General features: G+C 41.0%; 1 protein-coding gene across 6 annotated transcripts in view; it reads right to left on the bottom strand.

The window, feature by feature from the left end:
- Window positions 1-3,316: 3,316 nt before the first annotated feature.
- LOC106727265 (protein Jumonji-like) overlaps window positions 3,317-26,376 on the bottom strand; it is a 162,224-nt gene continuing 139,164 nt past the window's right edge. For 3 of the 6 annotated variants that reach the window (XM_014545175.1, XM_014545174.1, XM_014545173.1), the window contains one exon: window positions 3,322-3,627. In XM_014545175.1, coding sequence (XP_014400661.1) covers window positions 3,377-3,627 — 251 coding nt within the window. In that variant the 3' untranslated portion in view covers window positions 3,322-3,376. Of the gene's footprint in view, window positions 4,039-26,376 lie in introns of all 6 variants that reach the window. The other 3 variants (XR_001363436.1, XR_001363437.1, XR_001363435.1) reach the window with 3 other exon arrangements.

Below are 26,376 nucleotides of genomic sequence, written 5' to 3'. Positions count from 1 at the left end.
GTAGCATGGACATTTTAATGATGTTAATTTTTCCTATCCATGAACACAGTACATATTTCTACTTATTTCTATCTTCCTCCATTTCTTTCTTCAGTATCTTATAATTTTTTTAGTGCAAGTCTTTTACTTCCTTGGTTAAATTTATTCCTTTATACCTTATTTTTTCCTTTTTTGTTGTTGTTGTTGTTGCAATTGTAAATGGAAATGTTTTCTTAGTTTCTCTTTCTGATAGTTCGTTATTGGTGTATAAAAATGCCACTGATTTCTGAAGATTAATTTTGTACCCTACTTTACTGAATTAACTTATCAGATTTAGTAGTTTTTTTGTGGATTCTTTAGGGTTTTCTATATACAGTTTCATGTCTTCTGCAAATAATGAGTTTTACTTCTTCCTTTCTAAGCTGAGTGCCTTTTATTTCTCCTTCTTGTCTGATTGCTCTGACTAAAACTTCCAGTATTATGTTAAGTAAGAGTGGTGAAAGCATACATCCCTGTCTTGTTCCTGATCGTAAGGGAAATGCTTTCAGTTTTTGCCCCTTCAGTATGATGTTGGCTATGTGTTTGTCATATACGTCCTTTAATATGTTGAGGCAGGAGAATGTTTAAAGGACTTACGGTCAAAGAGTTTTCAGGAACCCAAAAGAATTTCTTAAGATAAAGATATGCATGCCAAGTACTAGAAAGCTAGATGGAGATAACCCAAAACCCTTTGTTAGCCTACATGCTCATAAATTTAGTTTGAGCAACTTGAAATTATACAGGAATCTCTCTGAAAAATAGTCTGCAATTCAACTTCACCAATTCAGACTGATTTTCTACATCAGTCAGTCCAGATGAAAGAGGCTTTGCCAAATGTAGAGGATTTCCCCATCTAACACCTTCTCCAGTTAAGCCTTGTGAAGATATTGTTAAGAAGAATATCTGATCTTATGCTTAAGCATTAACCATGTGCAAGAAAAGCCATTAAATGAATGATCCTTCTGTGAATTAAATTGATTTTCTAGAAAATGAAAACAAAATTGAATCCAAGAATAAACTACCTTAAAATCACATTAGTCGAGTAAAACATAAAATATTTTCTCACCAGAGCTGTAAAAATTAAATTAGCTAAAAGAGGAAATAAATGCTTTTGTGTTCCGAGCAGTTCCATTTATGAGGACAATAGGTACCTATGAAGGAACCAAAGCTCTAAAAGGAACTGTAATTGTTTCTCAGGATGATGCTTTGTGTAGCAAAAGGAAAGTCAGCTTTTTCTCTAAGTAACTTACCAGGAAGAGGAGAATCATACTCAATGGCTGCTCCCACTGGGAAAAAGGAAGGAGAGGTAACCAGAAGTTTAGGGAAATCCACATTTGACCCCAAAATAGGCTTCTAAGTGGGAACTGGCTTCATACTGAGAAGAAAGTGGGCAGGCTGGATGCTTCTCTCCTAGTATCACCAATGTGTCTGGGTTTTCAGTTTTCTGTACATTTCTGCCTCTCTTATGGGCTGGGTCAATATGCTGTTCTGAACTGAGAGCCTTTGCCAGCAGACTGAGTCATATGATACCCTGATGTCAACTGAAAAAATGTCTGTTGTGCCCAGATCCTTGTTTTATTAGCCAGGTAAGTACACTAGCTGCTATAATGACCAGGTTCAGATTTCAGAAGCCTGACACAATTTTAAAAGTCCAGATCCCTCTTTTCCAAGTAGTGACGCAGGGATCTGGGCTCTTTCTATTCTAAGATGCTGCCATCTTCCAGCCAGTGGGATGGGAGGCAAAGAGAAGGCTCACAGAAGATCACTCAGTAAGTTTAGGGCCAGTCGAAAAGTGGCACGTATCATTTCATTGACCAGAACTCAGTTACATGGTTCATCTAGAAGCAAGAAAGCTCAGAAATGTAGCTTTGCTTTTTACTCAGGAAGGAGAAGAGAACTGAATACTGGTGAATTCAGCCATTTCCATACATTTATTCAGAAAACACCTTTTAATCTATTTTGCATATCAGATATTCTTTCAAGACTAGGGTAAATGGTGAGCAATACATTGCATTTGATTAATCACAGGTTAGCAAGAGAGAAAAATGGGTAAATTAATAATCCTATATAATAAAAGGCTAATATGCAAATTGTCCATTCTACCGGGAGTTCGACCAGGGGGCGGGGCTGGCCCACCAACTGCCCATGGCCCCTCCCCCCGGCCAAACCTCCCCTCTCCCAACTGGCCCTGCCCGATCAGCCCCAATCAGGGCAGGCTGGCCAGACCTCACCCATGCACAAATTCGTGCACCGGGCCACTAGTTACAATATCTACACTAATAAAAGAGACAGATGCAAAATGACCATACCTTTGTGACGCCCACCAGCCAATCAGGAATGAGTATGCAAATTAACCCAACAAAGATGATGGGTTAATTTGCATACACAGGCGCCAAGTGGCTGGGGGTGGGGTGGGACCTTGCATCATCACCATGGCAACAACGCAGGCGTTCCGCACTGCCCCAGCCACTCCGGGCCTCTCGGCAGCATGGGAAGGTGGAAAGGTGGCTCTGGGCCTGAATGAAGCTGGAAAGGCGGCTCTGGCCAGAGCGAAGGCAGTGCCAGCAGCCAGGGGAAAGAAGGCCCATTCTTGCACAAATCTTCATGCATTGGGCCTCTAGTCATTATATAATGTAACTGCCATTGTTTGACCATGAAACCACAAACTCTTAGCTACACAGCTAACTTCCTTATCCAACCATCTTAAGTTTATTTTTAAAAGTAATTAAAAAAAAAAAGAAAAGAAAACTGCTAGTAAACTCAAAGTTTAAGAACCTATTCCACAACTACTAACCTGATTAAACATCATATGGATTTTGCTTTCCAGATGAGGGGGGGAAATTTTCAGACACACATTTAATTCTTCAAATTCTTAGAAACATTTCTGTACAGGAATGGCAAAATACCATCTAATATACTCAAGAAATACTACTGATAAAAATCTATTAAAATGAACACAAGACAGGTCTGGCTGGCATGGCTCAGTGGTTGAGCATCGACCTATGAACCAGGAGGTCACGGTTTGATTCCCCATCAGGGGTCATGCGTGGGTTGTGGGCTTGATCCCCAGTAGGGGGTGTGCAGAAGGCAGCTAATCAGTGATTCTCTCTCATCATTGATGTTTCTATCCCTCTCTCTCTCTCCCTTCCTCTCTAAAATCAATAAAAATAAATATATTTTTTATGTGAATACAAGAATTACACATTGGTGACTCTGGCCAATTTTTATGACAATAACATGTTTTATTTGGCCCATACCATTTTTCTGTGTATTTATTTTTAGATATAATTAGTGGACCATATTTTGAAACCAGGACATTTAATATAAAAATTCAGAACTCTGACTCCTCTATGAAAAATCAGGAGATTGCATGAATGGGCCCAAGTTTGTTTCCATGTGGCAAAAACTGGCACCTAGTTTGCAGTCCCTGATTTAAGGCACCAATACTTTCAGCCTTGGGTACTAACCTTTTCCTCGACGGCCCTTCTTCAAAATCTGAAGAACTAACATCGTTGCTAGTAGAGGACACTTGGGATGCATCATCCTTCTCATTCTCTGACTGTTCTGATGCTGGTCCTAATCCCTTAGACTGGCCATTACCAAGGAGCCCTACAGGTGAGAAAAGGGGACAAACACTTAAACACATGACATCAGGAAGCAGCACTTTACCACAGTTAACCCTACACAATGACTTGTGATGGATAGAAAAGAATTTAAAGGCACATATCTCTTTTGAATGGGGAAAAAAAATCATACCTCATCTACTTTGAACCTTTTACAGGAGTGAATGCCTAAGAAATAAACAATTGTAATAGTAAAAAAAATTCAAGCAGAAAATTTTAATTATAATAATATACTGAAGGGTTCTTTTTTAAGTACATAAATATTTTTTGGGCTGGGGGTGGAAGAGAAGAAAGGCATCTGAAGTATTACCAATTCAAACTAGTTAATCTTCAAGGGCTAAATATTTACTCTAGAAATACTGATGTCCTTTTTGGATTTCCCTTCAGGGACTAGTACCTGCCATATAAGAAAAAATGTCATTACTTTTTAGCCATATCTTAGTTATTAACTAGAAATCCTACTACCCAACTTCCTCTTCATAGCAATCCATTATATTAGACAGTCACGGTATTTGCCTTCCACTGTCTTAAAGGATCAGGACTATCTATGACTACATTTATAGCACCATGTAGAAGAGGGAGTCATGGAGGCCCAGCATGTGTAACTATACTGGAGAAAGTTCCTAGGGAAGGGTTATGCCAGGTAATATGGAAGTATTTAGCAAGCAGTAAGGCCACATTAATGAGTGACAGTTGAATAAAAGCCTGATGGGTATTCTAGCATTCAGATGTCCTTGCATCTAAGGTTCTTGATACAACTTATTCTACCCATGGGGAAGCTTGTACCAACAAAAATGTCCACAGCGACTGACCCCCAATTTCACAGTCTAGTCACCAGCCTCAGGGGCATCAGCAGGAATGCTAGCACAGTATCTGTAATATAGTCATGGTACTTGTCTTTTAAACGAAGCCAAATGTGCTGGGTGACCCCTTGATTTTGGTTCTTCTAAATGTTCCACCAATTTGGTATGCACTTAATTCACTGTATTAGATCCCTTTCTGGTTGAAAGAGTGGTTTCTGTTATTTGCACTAAACACTGTATCAGTGATGTCGAACCTTTTGAGCTCAGCGTGTCAGCATTTTGAAAAACCCTAACTTAACTCTGGTGCCGTGTCACATATAGAAATTTTTTGATATTTGCAACCATAGTAAAACAAAGACTTATATTTCTGATATTTATTTTATATATTTAAATGCCATTTAACAAAGAAAAATCAACCAAAAAAATGTGTCATAGGTTCGCCATCACTGCACTATGTAGATTACAGTATCCTATATATTGGTTAAAATTTTCTGAAAGAACATTGTACACTGCAACAAAGCCCTGGGGCTTGACCTGTTTTTGCATGCATTTCTTCAGTTATCTACTTTTACATCATTTCAGAGTTATCTGTAATAACATGAGGTTGGAAATCTAATTCAGTGCAGTAAATACAATCCTGTGGCTGTTACTGAGACATGTGGCTTTGGGAGTCATGAATACAATATGGAAATGAAAATGTATACAACTTCCCAAAGAAAGAGAAATGTGGGGAGTTTGCACTGAGGCAAAAAAAGGGACATAACTGTATATAAATCTATGAATCTAAGGGTAGAACTGTGGCTGGTGTTTCAAAGATTAGAGTAGTGGCCATTACAATGGCCACTACTGAGCATATGAAACATGGCTAGCATGGATGAGGAAATACATTTTCATTATTAATTTAAAACAGTGTAACTAGCATTTGATTAATAATGTCATATTAATTCTGGACATATTTTGCATATATTATGTCAAATATACTAAAATTAATCTTACCTGCTTTTTAAAAAAAAATTTAATGTAGCTCTAGAAAACTAAAACTACATATGTGGGTTGACATTACGCCTTTATATATCAACACTAAATGAGAGCACTTTAGTAACATCACATTGTGGGTAGGAGGGATGCCAGCCCACCCAAACAGCCCACCCAAACAGTAGGAAGATACAGATAACTGACTTAGGAAACTGGCCAGGGACATAATATGTCGCATATGTAAAAAAAAAAAAAAAAAAGACAAGATGAATGAATTGCCACACTTGAAAAGTATGAAAAATTCATAGTAAAAATTCTAGTTATAGCACCATATGTAAAATTAATAAGAAAAAAAGCAGATATGCATCTAAATATGTGTACTCTTGGTTGAGTTCCAATTTTTTCAATAGTACATAAAGAAGAATAAAGCAGGAAAGAAGGGAGGGAATATATATTCATCCATTCATTTCCTTAACACCCCCCATATATGCCAGGGATACAGGCATCCCAAGCAAAATCTAAATTCCAATGAGAGGAGATAGATGGACAAGTATACATGGTTGTACCAGTTAGTAGTATGTGCAAAGAAGAAACTTTGCACTTATAGGGCAAAAAAAAGTGATAGGGGAGGGCAATGAATATGAATCAGTGGGGCCAGCAAGCAAGCTTGCAATAAATACCTGCAATAAATACCAGCATAAGAAGAGCAAAGCTGGAATTTGCAATATGCCTAAAAACAAAACAGAAACCAGTGTGACAGTGGTGGTGAAGGAGGAGTAAAAAGAAGTGATGTGTTTTGTGTGTGTGTATGTGGTGTTTTGTTGTTTTTTGAATCTCAATTTTCTATGTGTGTGTGTGTGTGTGTGTGTGTGTGGTGTTTTGTTGTTTTTTGTTTGTTTTTTGAATCTCAATTTTCTGTCTTTTTATTGTTCACACTATTACAGATGTCGCCCATTTTCCCTCCCCTTTGCCCCCTCCACTCAACCTCCACAGTCCGCCCCCCACCAGGCCTTCACAACAATATTATCTATGTCCATGGCTATGCGTACATGTTCTCTGGTTAATTTCTTCCAGTCCCCTCCACCTTCCTCCCCTTGGAGATCTATGTGTCCATTCTATTCATCCATGCCTCTGGTGCTGTTTTATGCATCAGGGAAAAGAAAGAAAGGAGAGAGAGGAGAGGGAGGGAGGAAAGGGGAGAGGGAAGGAGGGAGGGACGAGTGGTTTTGAAAATATATTTGGATCAAGGGGGAAATAAGGAAGAACTAGACGCTGCTAGGTGAATGTGGGGAAGAAATGCTGCCTTACCCTTAGACCTTAAGTATTTGCTGAGTGAGGAAGCAGCAAATGAGTGAATGATTTAGCAGAGCTATACACTTGTCCTTCTAACAAGAATAATCTCAGTAGATTGTAGACAGTAGTAATGATTCTCAAACTTGAGCAAGAGTAAAAATCATCTGGAGAGCTTTGTCAAACAGTCCCCTAGGCCTCAACCCCAGTTATGCTATTCTAACAAATTCCCAGCTGGCGCTGATGTTGCTTTGGCTGGTCCAGGAACTACCTTTTGAGAACCACTATTGTAGGAGAAAACAAGGTTCAAACCCGTAAGAGACCTGGTTGCCTTAAAATACTATAAAGCTCTAGGCAAGTGTGAATTAAGTCCCAGGAAACCAATTATACTGCACAAACTATGACCATACAACTCACAGTTGTAAGAAACATGCCTCTGATTTACCTTCATGGAAAAGAAACAGCATGTGGCCAGGCTGCTGCAGAATTTCCCCAGAGCAAACAGAATGTGGGGGTGGGAGAGAGGATGAGAGTTATTAATGTGGCTGATAGTCCTAGGAAGATTCCTAGGGCCTAGAGACAAAGGGGGAGGCAGAGGCAACTAGAGAAGGCCCCAGAGCATTTTTTTAAATAACCCAATGGGAGACAGCAAGACCTAGGCGACCTATTAGGAAACAGGTGACCAAATAGTCCTCAGCCAATGAGGAACTGGAGGGGGGTCTAAATAATAGGCTATGTTCCTTGCCCCACTTGTGATCCTGTAAAATGGGTGCACACTCAAGAGTGTTATTAAAAGTCTCATTTTTGCCATGCTTCTGTTTCCTAGTCCATCATTTGAAATTTGGACAGGTGAGCCATTTCTCACACAGTGAGGCACCCAGTTCCAAAGTTCTGTATGGGCATTCTGCCACCTTTTATCACTAATTTGTGAAGTGAAAAAAAGATTGCTTACAAAACCTATCACAGAGCTATAAGAGTCAGCTAATGACAAATACAGACTTTTAATAAGTAACAGGCTGGGTAAGGTGTTCATATCCAAGAGTCTTCAGTGTAAAAAGGCATATTATGTTTCTTCCCTTCAAAAAAATCAAATGTCCAAGCACAAATGCAGGGAAACTGGACTGTAATATTTTTTATGAAAAATGGGGAATTTTAATGGACTGCATGTGAGCTCATTGTGAGGCAAACAGATGAGGATGATCTGAAATACTAAGGCAAGACTGGGCTACATTAAAAGAAAAAAAAGTAGTGGGTCCATTGTTCTGAAGCCCTTACCAGGCTAATCTCTTCAAAGAGCTCCAAAATTTTCCCCATTCCAAGGATTAACAATGACTGATTACCTCAAGTACAAGAGAGGTAGCTTGTGGACTGACTTTCCAGAATAGGAAAATGGGGCCTAAGCCAGGAAATTGATTGCCTGTTATGCAAATTGAAGGACCTTTGCTTTTCTGAGCTTTTATAGGAGGAGGGGTGGATGGGGAGAGACTGACTAGTTCTGCATATGAATGACTTTTTCAATTTGACATACCATCCTGTGTTATGTCAGCACAAAGAACAGTCACATTTATTTTTAGTCTACATGGTTGGATAAACCTGGGCTTTTTCTTTTGTACACACCTATACACAGACAGACAGACAGACACACACACACACACACACACACACCCTTTTAACATCTCCAGTATACTGACTACCCCCTTTCATTTTGAATGTTTTCATCCAAATCCTACTGCCTGTCCAATCCAAAAGAGCCAGGTCAGCAAGATGGGATATGATGCCACAGGGCAGAATACCCATCGTTATAATATTAGACGAGCTAATAGGTGCTGCCTTTTCCTCCCCCTAACAAAGCCCTGCCAACAATTTTTTAAATTATTATTGTTAGTAAATGAGAAACGATGAAAACGCATCCCCTCCTCCTTCAAACACAAATTGATTTTATTTTCCCAAACCCCTCCCCCAGCCTACACAAACCTTTGTTGGGGAGAGGAGGTTAAATAGAGGAAACTGAATGGCCCAAGGATTCAGTCTCCCCACATTAGCATTTGTTCTCCTCTATTAATATTCAGTAGGTTGAACTTAAATTAAACCGCGTCTATTGTCTTTGACAAAAGCAATAAATATGAGCTGAAAATTCCAAATCACGCAGTAAAGGCAGCCTGGGGACTGCCTGTAACCTCAGCCAGTCACCATCAGCTGACAGGAGCGGCACGTCACAGGCCTGAAACCAAGCATCCACCACAATGGCAGTGCCCGTTCTCTCAAACTGAGAACCCCAAAGAAATCAGATACAACAGAACCCTGCCATCAGATTCAGGAACTTTTTAACCCATCTTCCAAATCATCGAGAAATGAAAAGATAGAAGGCCACACACTAAAACCATCTTCTTTCTACGCCTAGAACAGCAGCAGCAAAGGGGAGTAAGAATTCCTGTTCTTGATCTCCCTTTTGCCTTAACGTAAAAGGGGTTGGGAAAATTGAAACATAAAGGAGGCCAGATTCCTTAGCTGAAGGAATTTCAACTAAGCAACTGATGAGAACCACAGATTTCAGAACACAAACACTCATAGAGAAGGTAATTCTTTACTAATATCTGAAAAAAGAACTAGAATGTATGTATAGTCCTTGTAATTTTATTATGTTTTAGACACAAAGACGTTTCACTAGTCCTCTCATTAGCTACATGTTCATTACAATATAAAACCCAAGAAAAATCTAATGCTTCTATTTCACAAAAGCAATGCTTAAAGAAGGGTTAAAGAAAAAAGAAAAACAAGGAGACTTTGAAGCTGTTCTGAGCTTCCAAAACATCTGGAGCACATCAGACGTATTACCATATTAGGGAGAGTCAATGGATTTGGCTTTGTTGTAGGAGGGATGCACAAAAGGTAATTCTGTATTATAGAGCCAATGCCCGTCTGTCACCCTGTCACTGTGAGACAAGGTATCACATTACATATTAAACAGTCAAGCATCCAAAGAGAGCTTTCGTTTCAGCAGCTGTGTGTGCTTGAGTGTGTGTGTTGGGGGATGGGGTTGGCTGCAGCCCTCTTAGTTGAGAGAAAAATTATAAAAGCAGCCCCCTTGGTTGAGGTAGTCAGAATGCCTAGCTTGCTGCCATTACTAATGAAAACACCTATTTTTACTCCAATTTTGAGAGAAAAATTGGGTTGCTTGCTTTTTGCATTTGGATGCTAGGGAAAATCTGCTCAGGCCAGCTTCACAGGTTCAACAGGAATATGGAGTTTAAACCCAACTATACATATTCGGGTCAGCAGCTAAGCTCTTCCATCTGTCCTAGGGTTCCAGGAAGAGGGTGAGCTGTGCAGAGATGTCAGCGAAGCTAAGCCCAGGCTGGTCCACTGACATCCTCTCCTTATCAAAATGCTGAAAGGGTTGGGAACAAATGACAATCGTGAGGCATGATGTCACCGTCACACTCATGGTCAGCGAAGCGCAAATGAAAGAGGTTTAATACCTCGGCTTATGAAAAATAATTATCCCCTTCCCTCAGGAGAATGGCCCTGAGCAGACCTGGGCTCCCCTTTGTCTACTCTCAAATCAGCTATGGAGATTTCCTATTCCAACCAAGAAAATGCAGTCCAAAAAGTGCCAGGGGTCAAAGAGTCCCAAGACACAGGGAAAACATGGGGTTTTTTTTGTTAGTTTAACACCCAAAGGGATAGTAGGTAGGTGGATGGGGGATTGGGGGTGGGGGGGAGAGAGAAGTATTCAATGGATCCCACAGGAGCCCTTCACAGCCACCAGACAAACCTTTATTCTCCCCAGAATCTTGGGGATTCTAAACCTTCCTTCGCATGCTCAATTTTTTGAAAATTAGTGTTAGGTAACAACCTGACACAGTGATAATTAGTAACATGAAAAAGTTGGGCCACTGGGTAAGCAAAAAAAGCATCTAACCCTCTCCCTTTTTTCCTATTTGAGAATCAAGCAAATGGCTAAATTTGAGAGTCAAGCAGGAAAAGAGCCCAGAAGGGAGCCCAGAACAGGGAGGACAGGGAGCCCAGAAGGCATTGCCTCACCTTCAGGCACAAAGGAAAGAGCCCACCCAAATAGACTCACAGTTACACACAGGAAAGGTGACCAGATTACTGCTATCAGGAAATCAGCCCTATTCAAGCTGTATCAACCCCAAATGAATGAAAATCATCAAAAGACAAAAGATCTCTCCTTCGCAAGTCCTGCCCAAGAGTCAAAAGAGGAGAGAAAACACTGCCCTGGAGAGGAGGCTGGAAAGTATCAACGGCTGAACTTCATTTCATATAAAAAGCACTCAGTGGGAAGGCTCCATGATCTCTAGGTAAGATTTCTGGACCAGCCCAGAAGCTACTGAAACTCTGATCATCACACAGTGAGCAAAACATACTGTGCATTTGAGTGCAGCTCTCTTACTTCTTTGGGGAAAGGTCTCATCCTCCCTCTACACTTTCTCTTCCTTTTCACTCATTCTTCAGCTTTAGCATGATTTTTGTAACAATCAGGAAAGGTACAGTAACTTGAACAATAATTATTATTAAAATATAAACATCCACATTGCTCTACAATGAGAAGTTCTTTTGCATTCAATCATAACTCCTCTAGACCCATCGCCATCCCCACACCTTATTAATTTTATACAGGCAAAACCAGTCAAGTGCATGCCACCTGGGCAACCCAGTTTTAATTTCCATCAAAAGCAGGAATCCTTAGAGTCAGTCCTCTAGGACATGCAACTCTCAGATGGTCCAGTACTGAACACCCCAGAGGTCAAAGACTGCCTTCCACATTCAGAAGAAAAGTGATTAAAGACAATGTTGGGCTGATGGGAAATGAACTACAAAATAATGGCATCGTTGCAGAGCATAATATGAGACCAAGATGTTTAAAGTTTTATGTTCAGATAACCTGACATGCCAAAATCGGATTTTACAAATCATGGAATTAGCACTTCCCAAAGGAAGATTTCCATATATACAGCATGTTCTGAGATAGCTAGTGATGTTATCAGAGAGCAGCTAGTGCTATCCTACCTTTAAGTAATGACAATGTGTGTGTGTGTGTGTGTTCATAATCTTTAAAGCTTCACACCATCCTTACATTTTCCCGCACAAATGTAAGTTAGTCAAAGAAACAGGCTCTCAAATATTATTAGCAAACCTCTACCAAGTTGAGCAAAGCTGGCTTAAATGCAAATCAACAAATCCCATCAGATTAATAGTTTTGTGTATTAGTCTATGATGATAAATAGGCACAACTCAAAATACTTTGTGTCCTGACTGACATCATAATTCATGGCTAAGTAAATGTCACACCCTTACTCCCAAACCTCTCTGGCTGCCTTGATTCCATAAGACAATACAAGTGGACCCCATAGAAGTTCTACATTATTTTGTCTGTAGCATGACTGGGGAAGAGCAGGTTTCCCAGTACCTTCACTACCTCACTCACACATAGGCCAATCAACTGCATGCCCACTTTTCAGACGAACATGAAAAAGGATTAAGTGGGCTATATTTAAAGTAAAAAAAATTTTTTAATCAGTTAATTAAAAAAAATCTGCTGACAGCAAACAAGTTCAGAGAGGCCTACTGCCTCCATTCTTTCCAATGCTGAAATTGAATAGAAGCAGAACAGAAAGCAGAGCTCCAAGCATGTGGCCACAAAATCTGTAAAAAGAATGAAGCATCGGAAATAAATGGCTCCTAAAATTCATTTGTGTTTTTATATATTAACACAAATATGGATGAAGGCAGAATAATCGAGAGCACTGGAAGTTTAAAGCTTTAAGGTCTAACCTATAATTACTTAGTATCTATTTACATGCCTCAGTTTCCTCTATCTTTCAAGGAGAGAGGACAAGAGATAGTCTGAAGGGAAATAAAACCATCATGCTGTTTATAAAGAAAACCAAAGCTATGGTGAGGATGAACTAATTAACTTTAAGCAAACATCTATTTTTAAATGCTGGAAATGATCACATTCATTGGTAATAAAATAAAGGGACCAGCCATAGCTGGATGGCATTCAGACCCCAGAAAGAAATGTCTAAATTCATACAAGCCTGGCTAAAACTGCAGATTTGGCCAAAATGGTCAACAGAGCTAAACGCTTTAAGAGCGACATTAATTCTCTCTTGTAAATTTCCACAGTGCCTTTGCAGGAACCACCACTACCCCTAGGGAGGATATCAAAGCTAAAAGAATATTAATATTAAGCAAATCACAACACTTTTTAGTTACTCATGTACATAGCACCTTGCCATCCATAATAGATTAATCAGGACCCCAATAGGGAAACCCACAAAAGGCCTATTTCTCCAACAAAGGCCATACCAGCCTGAAACAAATATAGAGCTATTTGGTTTTTATTTTATTTATAGGAACAGACCTTCTATCCCAGGTTCCTCAAGATAAGCCACCAAAAACTGCACCTGACAGACCCGTGGAGCAGCCATCCTCAGAGCCGGATCATTGCAGAGAGACAGAGAGGAAGGAGGACAGAGGGAGGGAGGGAGGGAGAGAGGAAGGAAGAGCGCGGAGAGGCAGGCTCCAGAGCACTTGTCAACAATCCTCCCAGTACGTAATAAGCAGGCGGCAGTGCAGATTCCGGCAGTGCAGATTCCGCGCAGCAATAGGACAGCCGAGGGGCACAGGGGAGGGGAGAGGGGGTGCGCGCACCAGGGAGAGGAGGTTATTTATGTGAGTGGGAGGGAATCTAATACCCAAGAGGAGGGGTCTGGGGCTTTTTCCCCCTCCCCATAAATTGAAATTTAAAAAAAAAAAAAGGAAAAGAGTGACTAGCTTCTCATCCTGCAATTTCCTCAACCTGCAATGCAGACAAATCCTTATTTTAGGATTTCTGACATGGGAGTGGGGTGGGGGGCACCTTTGATGGGGGCAGTCCACACTTCTTATGCCCAGTCTGTCAGAGCACTGCCTCCACTCATGCACACACTCCACCCCCACGGATGGTGGGGTCCATGGCACATTTTCAATGGCATCCCTTTTTAATATCATAATCTGTGTCATTCAGCACTTGCCTTTTATTTATTTTTATTTGTTTTTTTGGCTGGGAAACCTGGGCAGCTCTCCAGACAGACTGCAGAAATCTCTTTCCACATGCTCCTCCTTCAGCCCACCCTCCACCTCCCTCCTATTCCAGCAACCAGGGTTACTTATGTGAGGACCACATGGGCCACAGCTGCCCTCCCCACCCCAACACATGGACACCCCTCCCCCAGGCACATAAATTCATCTAATCTAATAAAATAGAAGCTGTTTTCCCTCATTGTTTCTTGAGGATCTTTCACAAAACAGGCTTTGTAGCCTGGCAGCTGCGAGAAGGGTGAAAAAGGCAAGACTCCAACAAGGCTGGCCAGCTCCCTGGCCTCAGATAACTGCAGTTTGCATCTCCTTTCATATCTCATAAGCTTTTGGGTTTTTAAAGTCAATTCTTTTGAACTTCAGCTGGAAATTATAATATCCCAAACACATGCTCTGAACACCATCCCACACTTTCCTCTCTACAATTTTCCAAAGGGGGGAAAAAAGATGGTGCATCACCCTCAAAGAACCCACACAACATTAAAAATTCTCCTCACAGATTCATCCAAGGGAACTGGAGGAAGAATGCCGCTTACTATTATTTTTAGTTTGCTACTGTTGTTGTTATTTAACCAATGAATAAGCCCCTCTGGGCTTTAAACAGGTTACGTTATTTAGACCTCCCAAAACCACTGAAGACAGATGTTAGCTTTGCTCAGGACATCCAGCCAACAAATCACCAGGGCCTATCTACCTGCATCACTTCTAAACAAAAAATACCAGGAGGTAGGTGATGGTCTTCTCTAATCTCTACTTGGTATCCACCATTTTAAAATCAGAATTGCCCTAGCTGGTTTGGCTCAGTGGATGGATAGAGTGTCGGCCTGTGGACTGAAGGGTCCTGGGTTCGATTCCGGACAAGGGCACAAATCTCAGTTGCTGGCTCCTTCCCAGCCCGGGCCCTGGTCCAGGCAATCGATGTGTTTCTCTCACATCGATATTTCTCTCTGTCTTTCCCTCTCTCTTCCACTCTCTCTAAAAATCAATGGAAAAATATCCTTGGATGAGGAAATAAATAAATAAATCAGAATTATAGATAGGGCCTTAGGGACAATCTAATGAATCCCCCACTTGAAAGGTGAGTAAACTGAGGCACATGCAGGTATGGTTCTTATACAAGATCACAGAGCCAGTTCCTTTGACAGTCTTAACAGAAGGCCATCCATGAATCCTGTGGTTTTTGGGGACAAGGACAAGTAACACACTGGAACAACCTCACTATAAAATTCTCTGTGGAGCACACATACAGTTGGAAAATCCCTCTGCAATCTTTCCGCGTCCAGTGCGAACCCACGGGGCAGGCCTCATTGACTTCTCTCCAGAGCAGTATATTCCTATCATGTTGAACAACTGCTTGGCATGTGTCCCACTGCAGTATAAGTCATACACAGTTAATTAAAGGACATTTAAGGGATGACTATTTGGCTTTTTTCCTCTTCTTTCTGCACCTTCACTAATCAAAAGCACCCAAATGAGAGAACTGGAAGGGAGATATGAGACAGATATTTGAATGTATGATAATTCTGGGGAAATATTAGTAAGAAAGTAGAAACCACAAGACATAAACAACTGGCCAGAAATGAAGCCTGAGGGTGATGTATGGGTCCTTATCCCCAATCATCTGACAGGAGCGTGCACAGACCATCAGCAGTACTCTCCACGACTTTACCGCTGCTTCCTCTTCCCATTAACTAAAATGGTAACAAGGTATTTAAAATGAAAAAGGCAAGACCTAACAGGATGTTGGCCCCAGGCTGTTTTTACTCCCAAAACTATTATTAGCATCTGATTGCTCTCAGTATTTCCTAAAATAGATGGTTAGGTGGCTCAGTGTGTCCAACTCTGGCCTGTGATCTGTGGCTGGGTCAGGAAGGAGAGTTGGAAAGCTCTTGCCAATGAAGGTTTGTAGGTTTTGGACTGTTTAGATAAAATACTGGTTTACCAAAGAGGAACATATCAACAGTTCCAGACAGACTAACAACCCTCAAAGACTAACAACATCCAAGAGGAGATACACAATAAAACTGAGAGCTATGTTCAGTTTAAGAATAGCAACACAACCCTCACTATTTAAATCCTGAAAAGAGGAGAGGATATAAAGGGTGAGACTAGCAAGCACTCTCTCTTTATTCCAAGTTAATATGATTGACAATACCAGTAGCTAAGCTTCAATGGTCAAAGATCAGAACAAGTCCCAATTCTTAGATGAAGACTTCTCCAATATTTTCAACTTCAGTCTTCCCCGTTTTACTTTTTAATAAAAAAAAAGAATATCTGCCAGTCCACAGTCTACCAGCCATGGGCAAACTACGGCCCGCGGGCCAGATCCGGCCCGTTTGAAATGAATAAAACTAAAAAAAAAAAAAAAGACCGTACCCTTTTATGTAATGATGTTTACTTTGAATTTATATTAGTTCACACAAACACTCCATCCATGCTTTTGTTCCGGCCCTCCGGTCCAGTTTAAGAACCCATTGTGGCCCTCGAGTCAAAAAGTTTGCCCACCCCTGGTCTAACCCAATTACTAAAACATTAGCTTTGTGCTTCCCCCTTCCCATTTAATTATTTTTTAAGGTACAGCACAAATATGTAGGCCTAAATAGTATTTTATTTCATTATGCTTGATTATGAATGAACATCACAAAAAGAGTATCACACTATGTTTAGTCCCAGGAAACTTGTTTTTTCCCCAGCTCAACATTAGGTTACTAAGATCCATCCATGATTTTGTTACACTTTACCTATCCATTTTCACTATTATTTCTCATACTCCATTGAATGAATATTCCACAATTTATTTTGATTCTCTTGTTCTAAAGTATTGCCAGTCTGTTGCTATCACGAACCATGTTGCAAACTTTCTTCTGCTTATCCCCTGGAAAGCAGGTACTAGTCTTTCTCTGGGATACATACCTAGGAGTGGAATTATTGAAAATTCTTAAATATGCAAATACTCAAATTTACAAGTTAAGGTCAAATCAATTTCCAAAGCAGGTGTCACTTTTTGCTTGTGCACCAGCAATGTATCACTGTAATAGCTAAATGTTTAACTATAAAGACCTCCTATTACTCAATATTCCAGAGAACAAGGCACTACAATTGTTACTTCAGAAGAGAACAGAATTTTAGAAAGGATCTCCTTATCCTAAGAAATGCAGTGATGCCAGCCAGGTACATGGCAGCCATCCCACCTAATTATCACTAAACACCAGGACATCTAAGGACATATTTTGCTGGTAATAGCTTCAGAATCAAGGACCTACCTATGTGCATAGCCATTTCATTACCTCTGAGCCAGGCCACCTCCAGCAGCCCACTGAATGCACTTTATGTTTTAAAAATATATGACTGGAGCAAACCCCAATCTAGGACTTAAAATAAAATGAGAGAGCAATTTATTTGCATGCCTTAATCAAATTTGGCTATCTAATAGTACTCTGTGTTGATTAATTAAAGAACCTACTGCTTCAGAAGCATTAAGACCTTGTTTAATTCGTGTATCAAATCAAAGAAGCCAGTGCACATTGAAAGCTAGGGCCCATCACATAAAGGAGAGACAGGCCTTACAGAGCTGGAACAAGGCACAGAACATTCCTTATCATTCATGATCTCCCTCCAAAAGTTCCAATTTCCTGCTACCTATACAAGGTACTGCTTACGAAGGTAGCACCTTAACATTTGAGTTCTCTGCAACTTACAATAATTTCCCCCAAAAATGCTTAGCATAAAGGAGGGGTGGGGGTCCAGTGGATTGCCCTGTGTGAGAGAAGTGCATAAGGTTTTGGAGTCTGAGAATTTCTTATGGGAAATAAGAGCATTTTAATTATCACACTGCATTAGTCATGTTTTCACAAAGATATTTGTTAGTTGAGCTGAATTACATAGTATTGATCATATGACCTAGGCCTGCTAATATTTGACTTTCAAAAATATTAATGAAGTGTGGGTACTTTACAGCCGCTGCCATAATATAAACAAACATTACTTGTTAGAATATTTAAATGAGAGTTAATACACTGGCAATATACCAAGCAGAATTAGGTGCACATGGAGTCTGACTTGGACTCTTTCCAAAAAGGTTTGGTTAATTCCTGAAGCACCAACAGCGCTCAACTAACTGTATAATTCATGTGGCTGACTCTGTAGCCAACTTGACTTCAAGGCCACACTGTACAATTATAAAATAATACCAATAATTATAAGAACAGAGTACGGAGATCTAGACTGGGTAACGATATATTAACTGGTGAAACAAACTTGGTTTAATCACTAATATCAATGAAATGGTGCTACACCTAAATCAGGAAACTCAAAAGGCTATCAGAAAAGACAATGTTCCATCAGACTTCTTTTTTTTTTAAATATTTTATTGATTTTTACAGAGGGGAAGGGAGAGAGATAGAGAGTTAGAAACATCGATGAGAGAGAAACATCGATCAGCTGCCTCCTGCACATCCCCTACTGGGGATACGCCCGCAACCCAGTTACATGCCCTTGACCGGAATCGAACCCGGGACCTTTCAGTCCGCAGGCCGACGCTCTATCCACTGAGCCAAACCGGTTTTGGCAATCAGACTTCTTTAATTAGAAAAAAAGCTGGTTTATTGGTAAACATCTAGCACTAAGAACCTAGGGGGTTCACAGCACACACAGCACAGTACAGACAAGGTGGCCTGGTTCTAATCCTAGTTTTACTCATCAACTGTATAAACTTTAAAGAGAATCACCAAAAGTACTCTGTGCTTCAGTTTCCTCATCTGTCAAAATGAATATATAAGGACAACCATGGTTGGTTTAATTAAGGCCAATTATATATGTAAAAGGAGTCATGGTACATACCAAGTGCTACCTATATAGTGTGTCATAATAAACTTTGGTGTTAATTAATCAGAATTTTTGTTCAATAAATACTGTTAATTATTTTGTTATAAAATCAAACAAGATAAAATATATTTTAGCTGTTAATATATTTTAAAATGATTCAGGTAATAAATTTTAAAAGATAAACAGATGATGCCAAGTTAAAAGATTATCAACATTGAGATTATTCTGAAAACATAAGCTAAAATAGCATAAAGTAAAATTCAACTAGAATCTAAAGATGGTCATTTTACCTACTTAAGAAGAATAAATAATGGAAAACTATGTTTGCAAAGGACTGAAATGGAGCGCTGACTCAGGTCACTGTTGCAGAGTGGCTGAGCACCTTTTCAAACCTGTGATTTTGACAATACCTACACTCCCATGAACTGGTAGCATGGGAATAAATTGATAAACTATTTCTAGAAAGCCACACTTGGTAATGTGTGCCAACAATTTTTTAAAGTTTGGAATTCAGCATTTCACTTCTAAAAAGTAATACTAAGAAATTAATCAGAAAATCACAGGTTTATGAGCAAGGGTTTCAAACCAGTTTAATTATTTTGTTGCTTCTTTAACTGGTTTAAATCTTTTCTGTGTCTATTTTTTAAAATAAAGTTATTCTGCATTAGCTTCCTGAGCCATGCAACAAACTGACTAGCAGTGCTTTTGTTTTCAACCCTGATGACACCCCATGATAAACATTCCATAAGACAGCTGGCTTGGGTTCTGCATGTATGGCAAATGACACATTCTCTTCATTACTTGAACTCTCAAACCTCAGTGCCTTTGCACATGCTATTCCCTCTTTTAGAATATTCTCTCCTCTCCATCTGCCTAGAAAGCTCCTGCTCCTCATTCTGTCAGCCTTCAGTGACATTCACCAACCACTCTGCAGGTGCTACTTTAATGCAATACCCACAGTGACAAGCAAATATTGATATACTAGGAGCCCAGAGCACGATTCGAAATTGCGCGGCGCCATCCACCCTCCGTTCCAGCCTTGCCTCCCTCTGCGGCCACTGCTGATCAGGCCCTCCCCCAGTGCAGGTGCACGGAGGCCCCTGTCGCCCCGCCCCCGACGCTGCACACACAACCTCCTATCCGGTCAACCTGTTATGGTATGCCACTGCTGATGCATATTTATTTATTTATTTATTTATTTATTTATTTAGAGAGAGAGAGAGAGAGAGAGAGAGAGATATCATGTTCCATAACCAAGAGGATTTAATCTTGCCCATCAAATCCTAGTCCATACCTAAAGAAAATGGCTGAGGCCTAATAAAGGCTGTCGAAAGAGTAAGTTGCTGCTTAAAGGCCATTTCAGACTTTCTTAAGCCTGAAGTGTCCTACCTCGAAGGCCCCATTCTATATAACTTGCCAAGCATTCAAAGGTACCCCCCCCCCATCTCTTCTTGAGGAGAAAAATATTTCAAAGAATTATCTCTGTGTTTAAAAGTATTTTGCTAAGAACAACCTCTGTAATTTATAATAAACCTATTTCTTGGAATACACTGATCAAAATGAAAAATTCCTGGGAAACAGACTTCAAATTTTCAAGTGAAATAAAATTAGAATGTTCATAAACCTAACAATAACCTTCACATTTCTAGACATTTAACCCCTTCAATTTTAAAGTTTTCTTTTTTTGGAGCCAATGATTTCTTTATCTGTAAAGCTGTTCTGTAACTTCCTCAAAATATTTAACCTTTTATAGCCTACTTAGATAAACATATTTTGTTAGTAACATGTTTAAGTGAAAGCCAAAATATCTATAATCCTACCTTTTTATAAAGTAAAGTTACATCAGTCACTTAATTTTGTGTGCATTCTTCATGGTCTTTTTCTTAAAAGTCTCATTTACCATACAGAGACTAATGCTAAATATGAAACATAACTCATTAAAATTATTACACACAATGTTTTTTAAATCACATTTTTCAAAACTTATTAACATGAGGAAAAGCTCGATGTTTTATTTTTTTAATATATTTTTTATTGATTTTAGAGAGGAAGGGAAAGGGAGAGAGTGATAGAAACATCAATTATGAGAGAGACTCATTGACCAGCTGCCTCCAGCACGCCCCACACTGGGGATTGAACCCAAAAACCAGGCATGTGCCCTAACTGGGAATCGAACCATGACCTCCTGGTTCATAGGTCAATGCTCAACCACTAAGCCACGCCAGCCTGGCAAAAAACTCAATGTTTTAAATGGCAGAAATTTCACTGCATAAAATAATTACATTGGGTATTTAAAAAAATATGAGTGCAGGAAGCAGACCAGAGGAAATAAAACAGACTAGTAATAATAATTTTTAAAAAAACAACTATATTCTCTGCAGTGGCAGTCTTCATAATTTTCTAAAATCCCAAAATTATTCACTACTAAATAAAGTGTTTTCAATAGTTTAAAAAAAAAAAAAAACACCTTGCTAACAAAAATACATGGATATAAGTGAGAAGAGCACATAAAGGTAATTTTGAAGCCAGCAATACATTTTGTTTTTGTTGTTGTTGTTAACCCTCAACTGAGGATATTTTTCCATTCATTTTTAGGGAGAGTAGAAGAGAGAGGAAAAGACAGAGAGAAACATAGATGTGAGAGAAACACATCGATTGGTTACCGCCTCCTGCACGAGTTGCAACCTGGGCTGGGGCCAGCACCAGGGTCAAGGCCAGGGAGGAGCCTGCAACCGCAGTATGTGCCCTGGACCAGAATAGAATCCGGGACCCTTTGGTCCGCAGGCCATCGCTCTATCCACGGAGCCAAACCGGCTAGGGCAATACATTGCTATATTGAATTCAAGAATAATATGACTATCATGGCATTAATACCATGGGGAAAAGTATCCTGAAATTGTCCCAAACAAATGAAAGGCATTTGAATAACAGATTAATATTTGTTTCACTTTGTTAGCACTGCCTACATAACCTACCATGAGGGTAGTTGAAAGAGAATGTTTCTAAACTTAAGTACACTGGCTATCTAGAAAGACCTGCCAAAAACAACAACAACAAAAGGTATAAAAGAGAGAATTTCACCACTATGCTCATCCTGACTCAAGAACTGCACAAAAATTCAGTAGCCAGTGGTCACATGTGGCTTTTTTAATTAACTAAAAGTAATTGGACCAGCTGGACATCAAGGCTAGTAGCCAGTGGCATCCATAAAAGACAACGCAGATATAGAACATCTCCATCACTGTAGATAGGTCCACTGGATAGCGCTAACTCATACATTTTTTCACATTTAATCTCTAGACCTGCCGTCAAATCTGTAGACAGTAGCAGTCTCTCAACTCTCTCCTGTCCTCTGCGAGGAGCTTAGAGCCAACAGGGCAAGTCAGACAGGCATGATTTCTGTTTCAGGAGGCGTGGTAAAAAGGAGAGGAGTGGCAAACGGAGCAGAAGCTGACAAATCCCCATCAATTCAGCAGCACATGGCTGCAGGTGTAATCAGTCTAGTTTTTAGAAGAATGAAGGGAAACTAGAGGTTGGAACATTAAAAAGCCAAGAGCTTATTCACAAAACACTATAGAAAAACTTCCTCTTTGTTTGCAAAGCAATTACCCTAAGGGGTGATTTATAACATAAGTGGTTTTAGGTGATCCTGACATAGCTTTGGGTGGAAGGTTAGCAATCACTAACCAAGACTCATGAACAAATCAAGTGACACATGAAATTATTCTGACTTACACTCACATTTTGCTACCCTCAAGGTTAGAGGCACAAAGAGGAGTAAACCCCACACACAGGTGACACTTGGCTCACTGTCTAGTTCCTACACACACAGGAAACGTCTAGTCCTAGGTGCAGGTGAGGCTGGGGGTAGAGAAGAATACACACACCATAGAAGAGGCACAGTGGCCAAGGAAGACACTTTTCCTCTCGATTACCTCCTAGCCATTTCTCCCAAATTCTACAAAAGCATCCAAATGTCTGACCCAACAGCACTGGGGACCTAGAAAGTCGGAAGAAGAACTTGACGTGCCATCAACATCAGTATATCATCATCACTAAAAGAAAGCCGAACAAGACAATTTATGTGCTTTCTTTTACATAAGGAAGAAACCTATGAAGAGATAATTGCTCACCATGATGCCCAGCTACTGGTGCACCTAGAATTATAATCCAACTAGATGCCTGGTGCACAAAATTCGTGCACAAGGGGGGAGGGTGTCCCCTCAGCCTGCCCTGCGTCCTCTCACAATCCGGGACCCCTTGGGGGATGTTGGGCCTAAACTGGCAGTCGGACATCCCTCTCGCAATCCGGGATGCTGCATGCACCAGTGACCATACTTTTCATACAGGTGAAAGGCATCTTGCTGTTTTATGGGCAGCTATATTTTTTTGCCCTGATTATAAAAAGTAGTACATAACATGATCCTTCTGAGGCAGTAGTACCATTTTCCCCATCTTATGGGTGGAAAAACTGAAGCAGAGAGAAGTTAAATAATTGGCTTTGTCACACAGTTGTAAGTGTCAGAATCAGTGCTGACCACAAAATGTGCAAGCCAGAATCTATGCATGTCATCGCTACATCATCTTGTTTTTCCAGTGTTACAGAAGCCTTGCCAGAGACTGTTCCCAATATATAGGGTAGGGTCCTTAGGCCTGGCCGGTGATCAGGGCCATCTGTGGGGTGACTAGGAGGAGAGGTGATGGGGGTGCCCCTACTAACACCCACCTTGGCTGGTGGCCTGGCACCTCCCACTGGCCGGCCCTACCCTCCGATCACCACCACCAGTCGCCTCCCTCTCGGGGGACAGATGCTCAACGCAGAAGCTGCTGCCAATCAGGGGTGGCTCCTGCATTGAGTGTCTTCCCCCTGGTGGTCAGTGCGTATCATAGAGACCAGTTGTTCCACAGGTCTTTCCAACGTTTGGTCGATTTGCATATTAGGGTTTTATTATATAGGATGTTAGTGCTCTTTACAACATACATGGGTGGTTTTTTTTATGCATCCGATTTTGCTTTAAATGGCTGGAATCCAGGAATTTTGGTTTAATCATTGAACAGTTATCCATGTGAATGGTTACATAACATAACCTCTATCACTTCTAAAGCTGCTAAAAATATATAAGCCCTAAGAATTTTCTTTCCTTGACCTGAACCCAAAGTTTAACCAGTATTCTGATATACTCCATAGTCACTTTGTCCTCAGGCCTCCCCCTCCGACCCTGTTGGCACAAATCCGTCTTCTTTCTATGTGCCAGCTCAGAAAGCCTTCTCCCAGGCTCCTCAGAGACTATAGAATCAAGTGTTCTGCACACTGGTATGGGTGCCCCACCTACACAAACCTCACTCCTACTCTTACCACAGGGCAGGTTTTCCCAAATCCATTAAGGGCTGACCTGCCAGGGAAAACTAAATAGGAATCACTTCCTTCAAGCTCAGTTGGAGCTTCTGCTCCCCAAGGCCCAGGGTGAGGTCTAATTACAGGATGCAGGCGTCCAGACCCAGGGAACAGGGGAAACCAGTCCTGGGAGTGTGTTGTTTTATGACACAGCTACAGCTTTTATGGGAAGCAGTTAAGCAATGTATATTTACAACCTCAAATAACAATTACTCTTGCAATCTTATTTTCTGCCAGGTAGTAAGGACTTTAAATAATCTAAATATCACCTAAATATCACCTCTGAGAAAGAAATTATCACTCCTTTGTCAGAGCTGGGAAACAATGAACAGAAGCCAAACAGAATGGCTGAATTGGGTTTGGTATTCTTTTCACCCTCAGTGGGAAGGTGGGGCCATCCCTTCAGAGTGACACATATTCCTCCCTGCCAATTTCCACGAGCAGGGTGGAGGGCTCTGGCCTGCTGGCCCAGACCTGGCAGGAGAGAATTCCCAGCAGTTCTCTCCAGTAAGCCTCTGGATCACCTGCATTCACAGCTCCAGGGCCCTGAGCTCTGACCACTGCACTAAACCTGCCTTTAGCTCCAGTCCACCCTGGAAGGTGCAGTCAGGGTTCACATAGATGCCTTGAGGATTTACAATGCGGGGATATTCTGAACTTTCTCTGCGCCCCCCCCCCCCTGCAAAACACACACACACACACACAAAAAACACACACACAAAAACAGCCAATTCCACAGAGAGAAAGCACTTGAGCTTGATCATTTTTCCCAGAGGGGCTAAGTAACTGGAGGAGAGAATGTGCATGGAGGAGGGCAGCCATGGTGGCCAGTATCCTACCATCCACTACCAAGAGCAGCCACTTGATGGCAATCTTAACCTATTAACTTGGAATTCTTCCATCAAGAGACCCCAGGAGGACAGGAACACCAAGAGTGGGCTGCACAATGTGCACAGTGCTGGAAGAGGCATCTTTGCTTGACCTGTGTGTGCGGAGGCAGGGGTGTAAAAAGATGGATAAAGAAAGAAAAACGATGCCAATGTTCTCCCTCGGGTTACACTCTATGTCCGCAGACCTCACTGGGGGACTAGGTAGAAGGGATTATACAGGCTCTGCAGTCAGACAACTCAGGAAGATGGAATTGTCTCAGGCCCCATGGCACATTCACATCCAGCTTTCCACCAACAAATTGAAGTGTAAGGCAGACAGATGGAAGCAAAGAGGATAATAAATCAATGGCAAGCTCCTGCTTCTTGACCCCTGAAACCACAGAAAAAGAGCCAAAAATGAGAGAAGACAACTTTCCTTAGTAGAAGGTGCAACACCTGTTGAATAACGCTGCCCAATGCTTTCCTTCTTATGTAAAAGAGGACATTTAAAAAAAAAAGCTTCATGCACCTTCTGGAGTAAAGACTCTCCAGGAACAAGAATACACTGTAAACTGTACTCATGACACACTTCTACTTTTGGTGGCAGGAAGATTAACATCGAAATGTGGAGGGGACTGGAGTGGGAGAAGCAAACAGTCTTATTATCAGAAACGGTCAGTTATCTTAGCCTGAGTCATTACGTGTTCTCCCACACAGTTCAGTCTGGCCCTGTGCAAGGGCTTCATAACTCTTGGCTTCTCAATTTATAAGAAGAGTTTCAGGCAGAGTGGAGAGTTTGCCAATATTTTCCTCTGAGGGAGTCAGAAAGTGCCAGCTGAGAGCCTTCCAGCTCACCCTTTAACACTTTCCAACTGAGTAAACTGGAAAGGCCCTTTTTAAACAACACTAGTAGTCGGAAGTTGGGTAAACTGCTGGGTGAGGACAGGGTAAAGCCACTAGGGTACAGGCTCAGCATTTGCAATGTAGAATCCTCTCGAAAAGTACCAGGCCTCTTGCATACCAAAGCGGTAAATATGGAATACTTCCACGGGCATGATCGTGTCTGAAGAGGGGTTGTAGTCCTTCTAGAAATAGCTCTAGAAGGTGAAATGTAATTTCCAAAAACAAGGATTACAAACTCTGGGTCCTTCATAAATACCCCCATCATATCCAAAGGAAGGAGAGTCTCAGAAATAAAAGAGTTAAATGTTTCCAAAGTAGAGACCTGCAACTGCCTTCCTGCATGAGAAGGCAACATAGCCCATTAAGAGCCATGGAAAATTGGAAGGAAACTGCCATTTCAGACAGCACCAGAAGCTGGTGTGAGGGTCTCAGGCTGAGTTGTCTCTGCCTGTCATCAAGACCAGGTGCCACGAATATTGAGGGTGCCCACAAGCCTGCCAGGGGAAACGTACACCTGGTTAAGGAATAACCCAGAAGACAGCAATGGGGCAGGTCACACAGGAAGTGGCCCA

This window comes from Myotis brandtii, unplaced genomic scaffold (assembly GCF_000412655.1).
Source record: "Myotis brandtii unplaced genomic scaffold, ASM41265v1 scaffold398, whole genome shotgun sequence".
NCBI classification, from domain to species: domain Eukaryota; kingdom Metazoa; phylum Chordata; class Mammalia; order Chiroptera; family Vespertilionidae; genus Myotis; species Myotis brandtii.
This window is presented reverse-complemented; position numbering and strand designations above follow the sequence as displayed.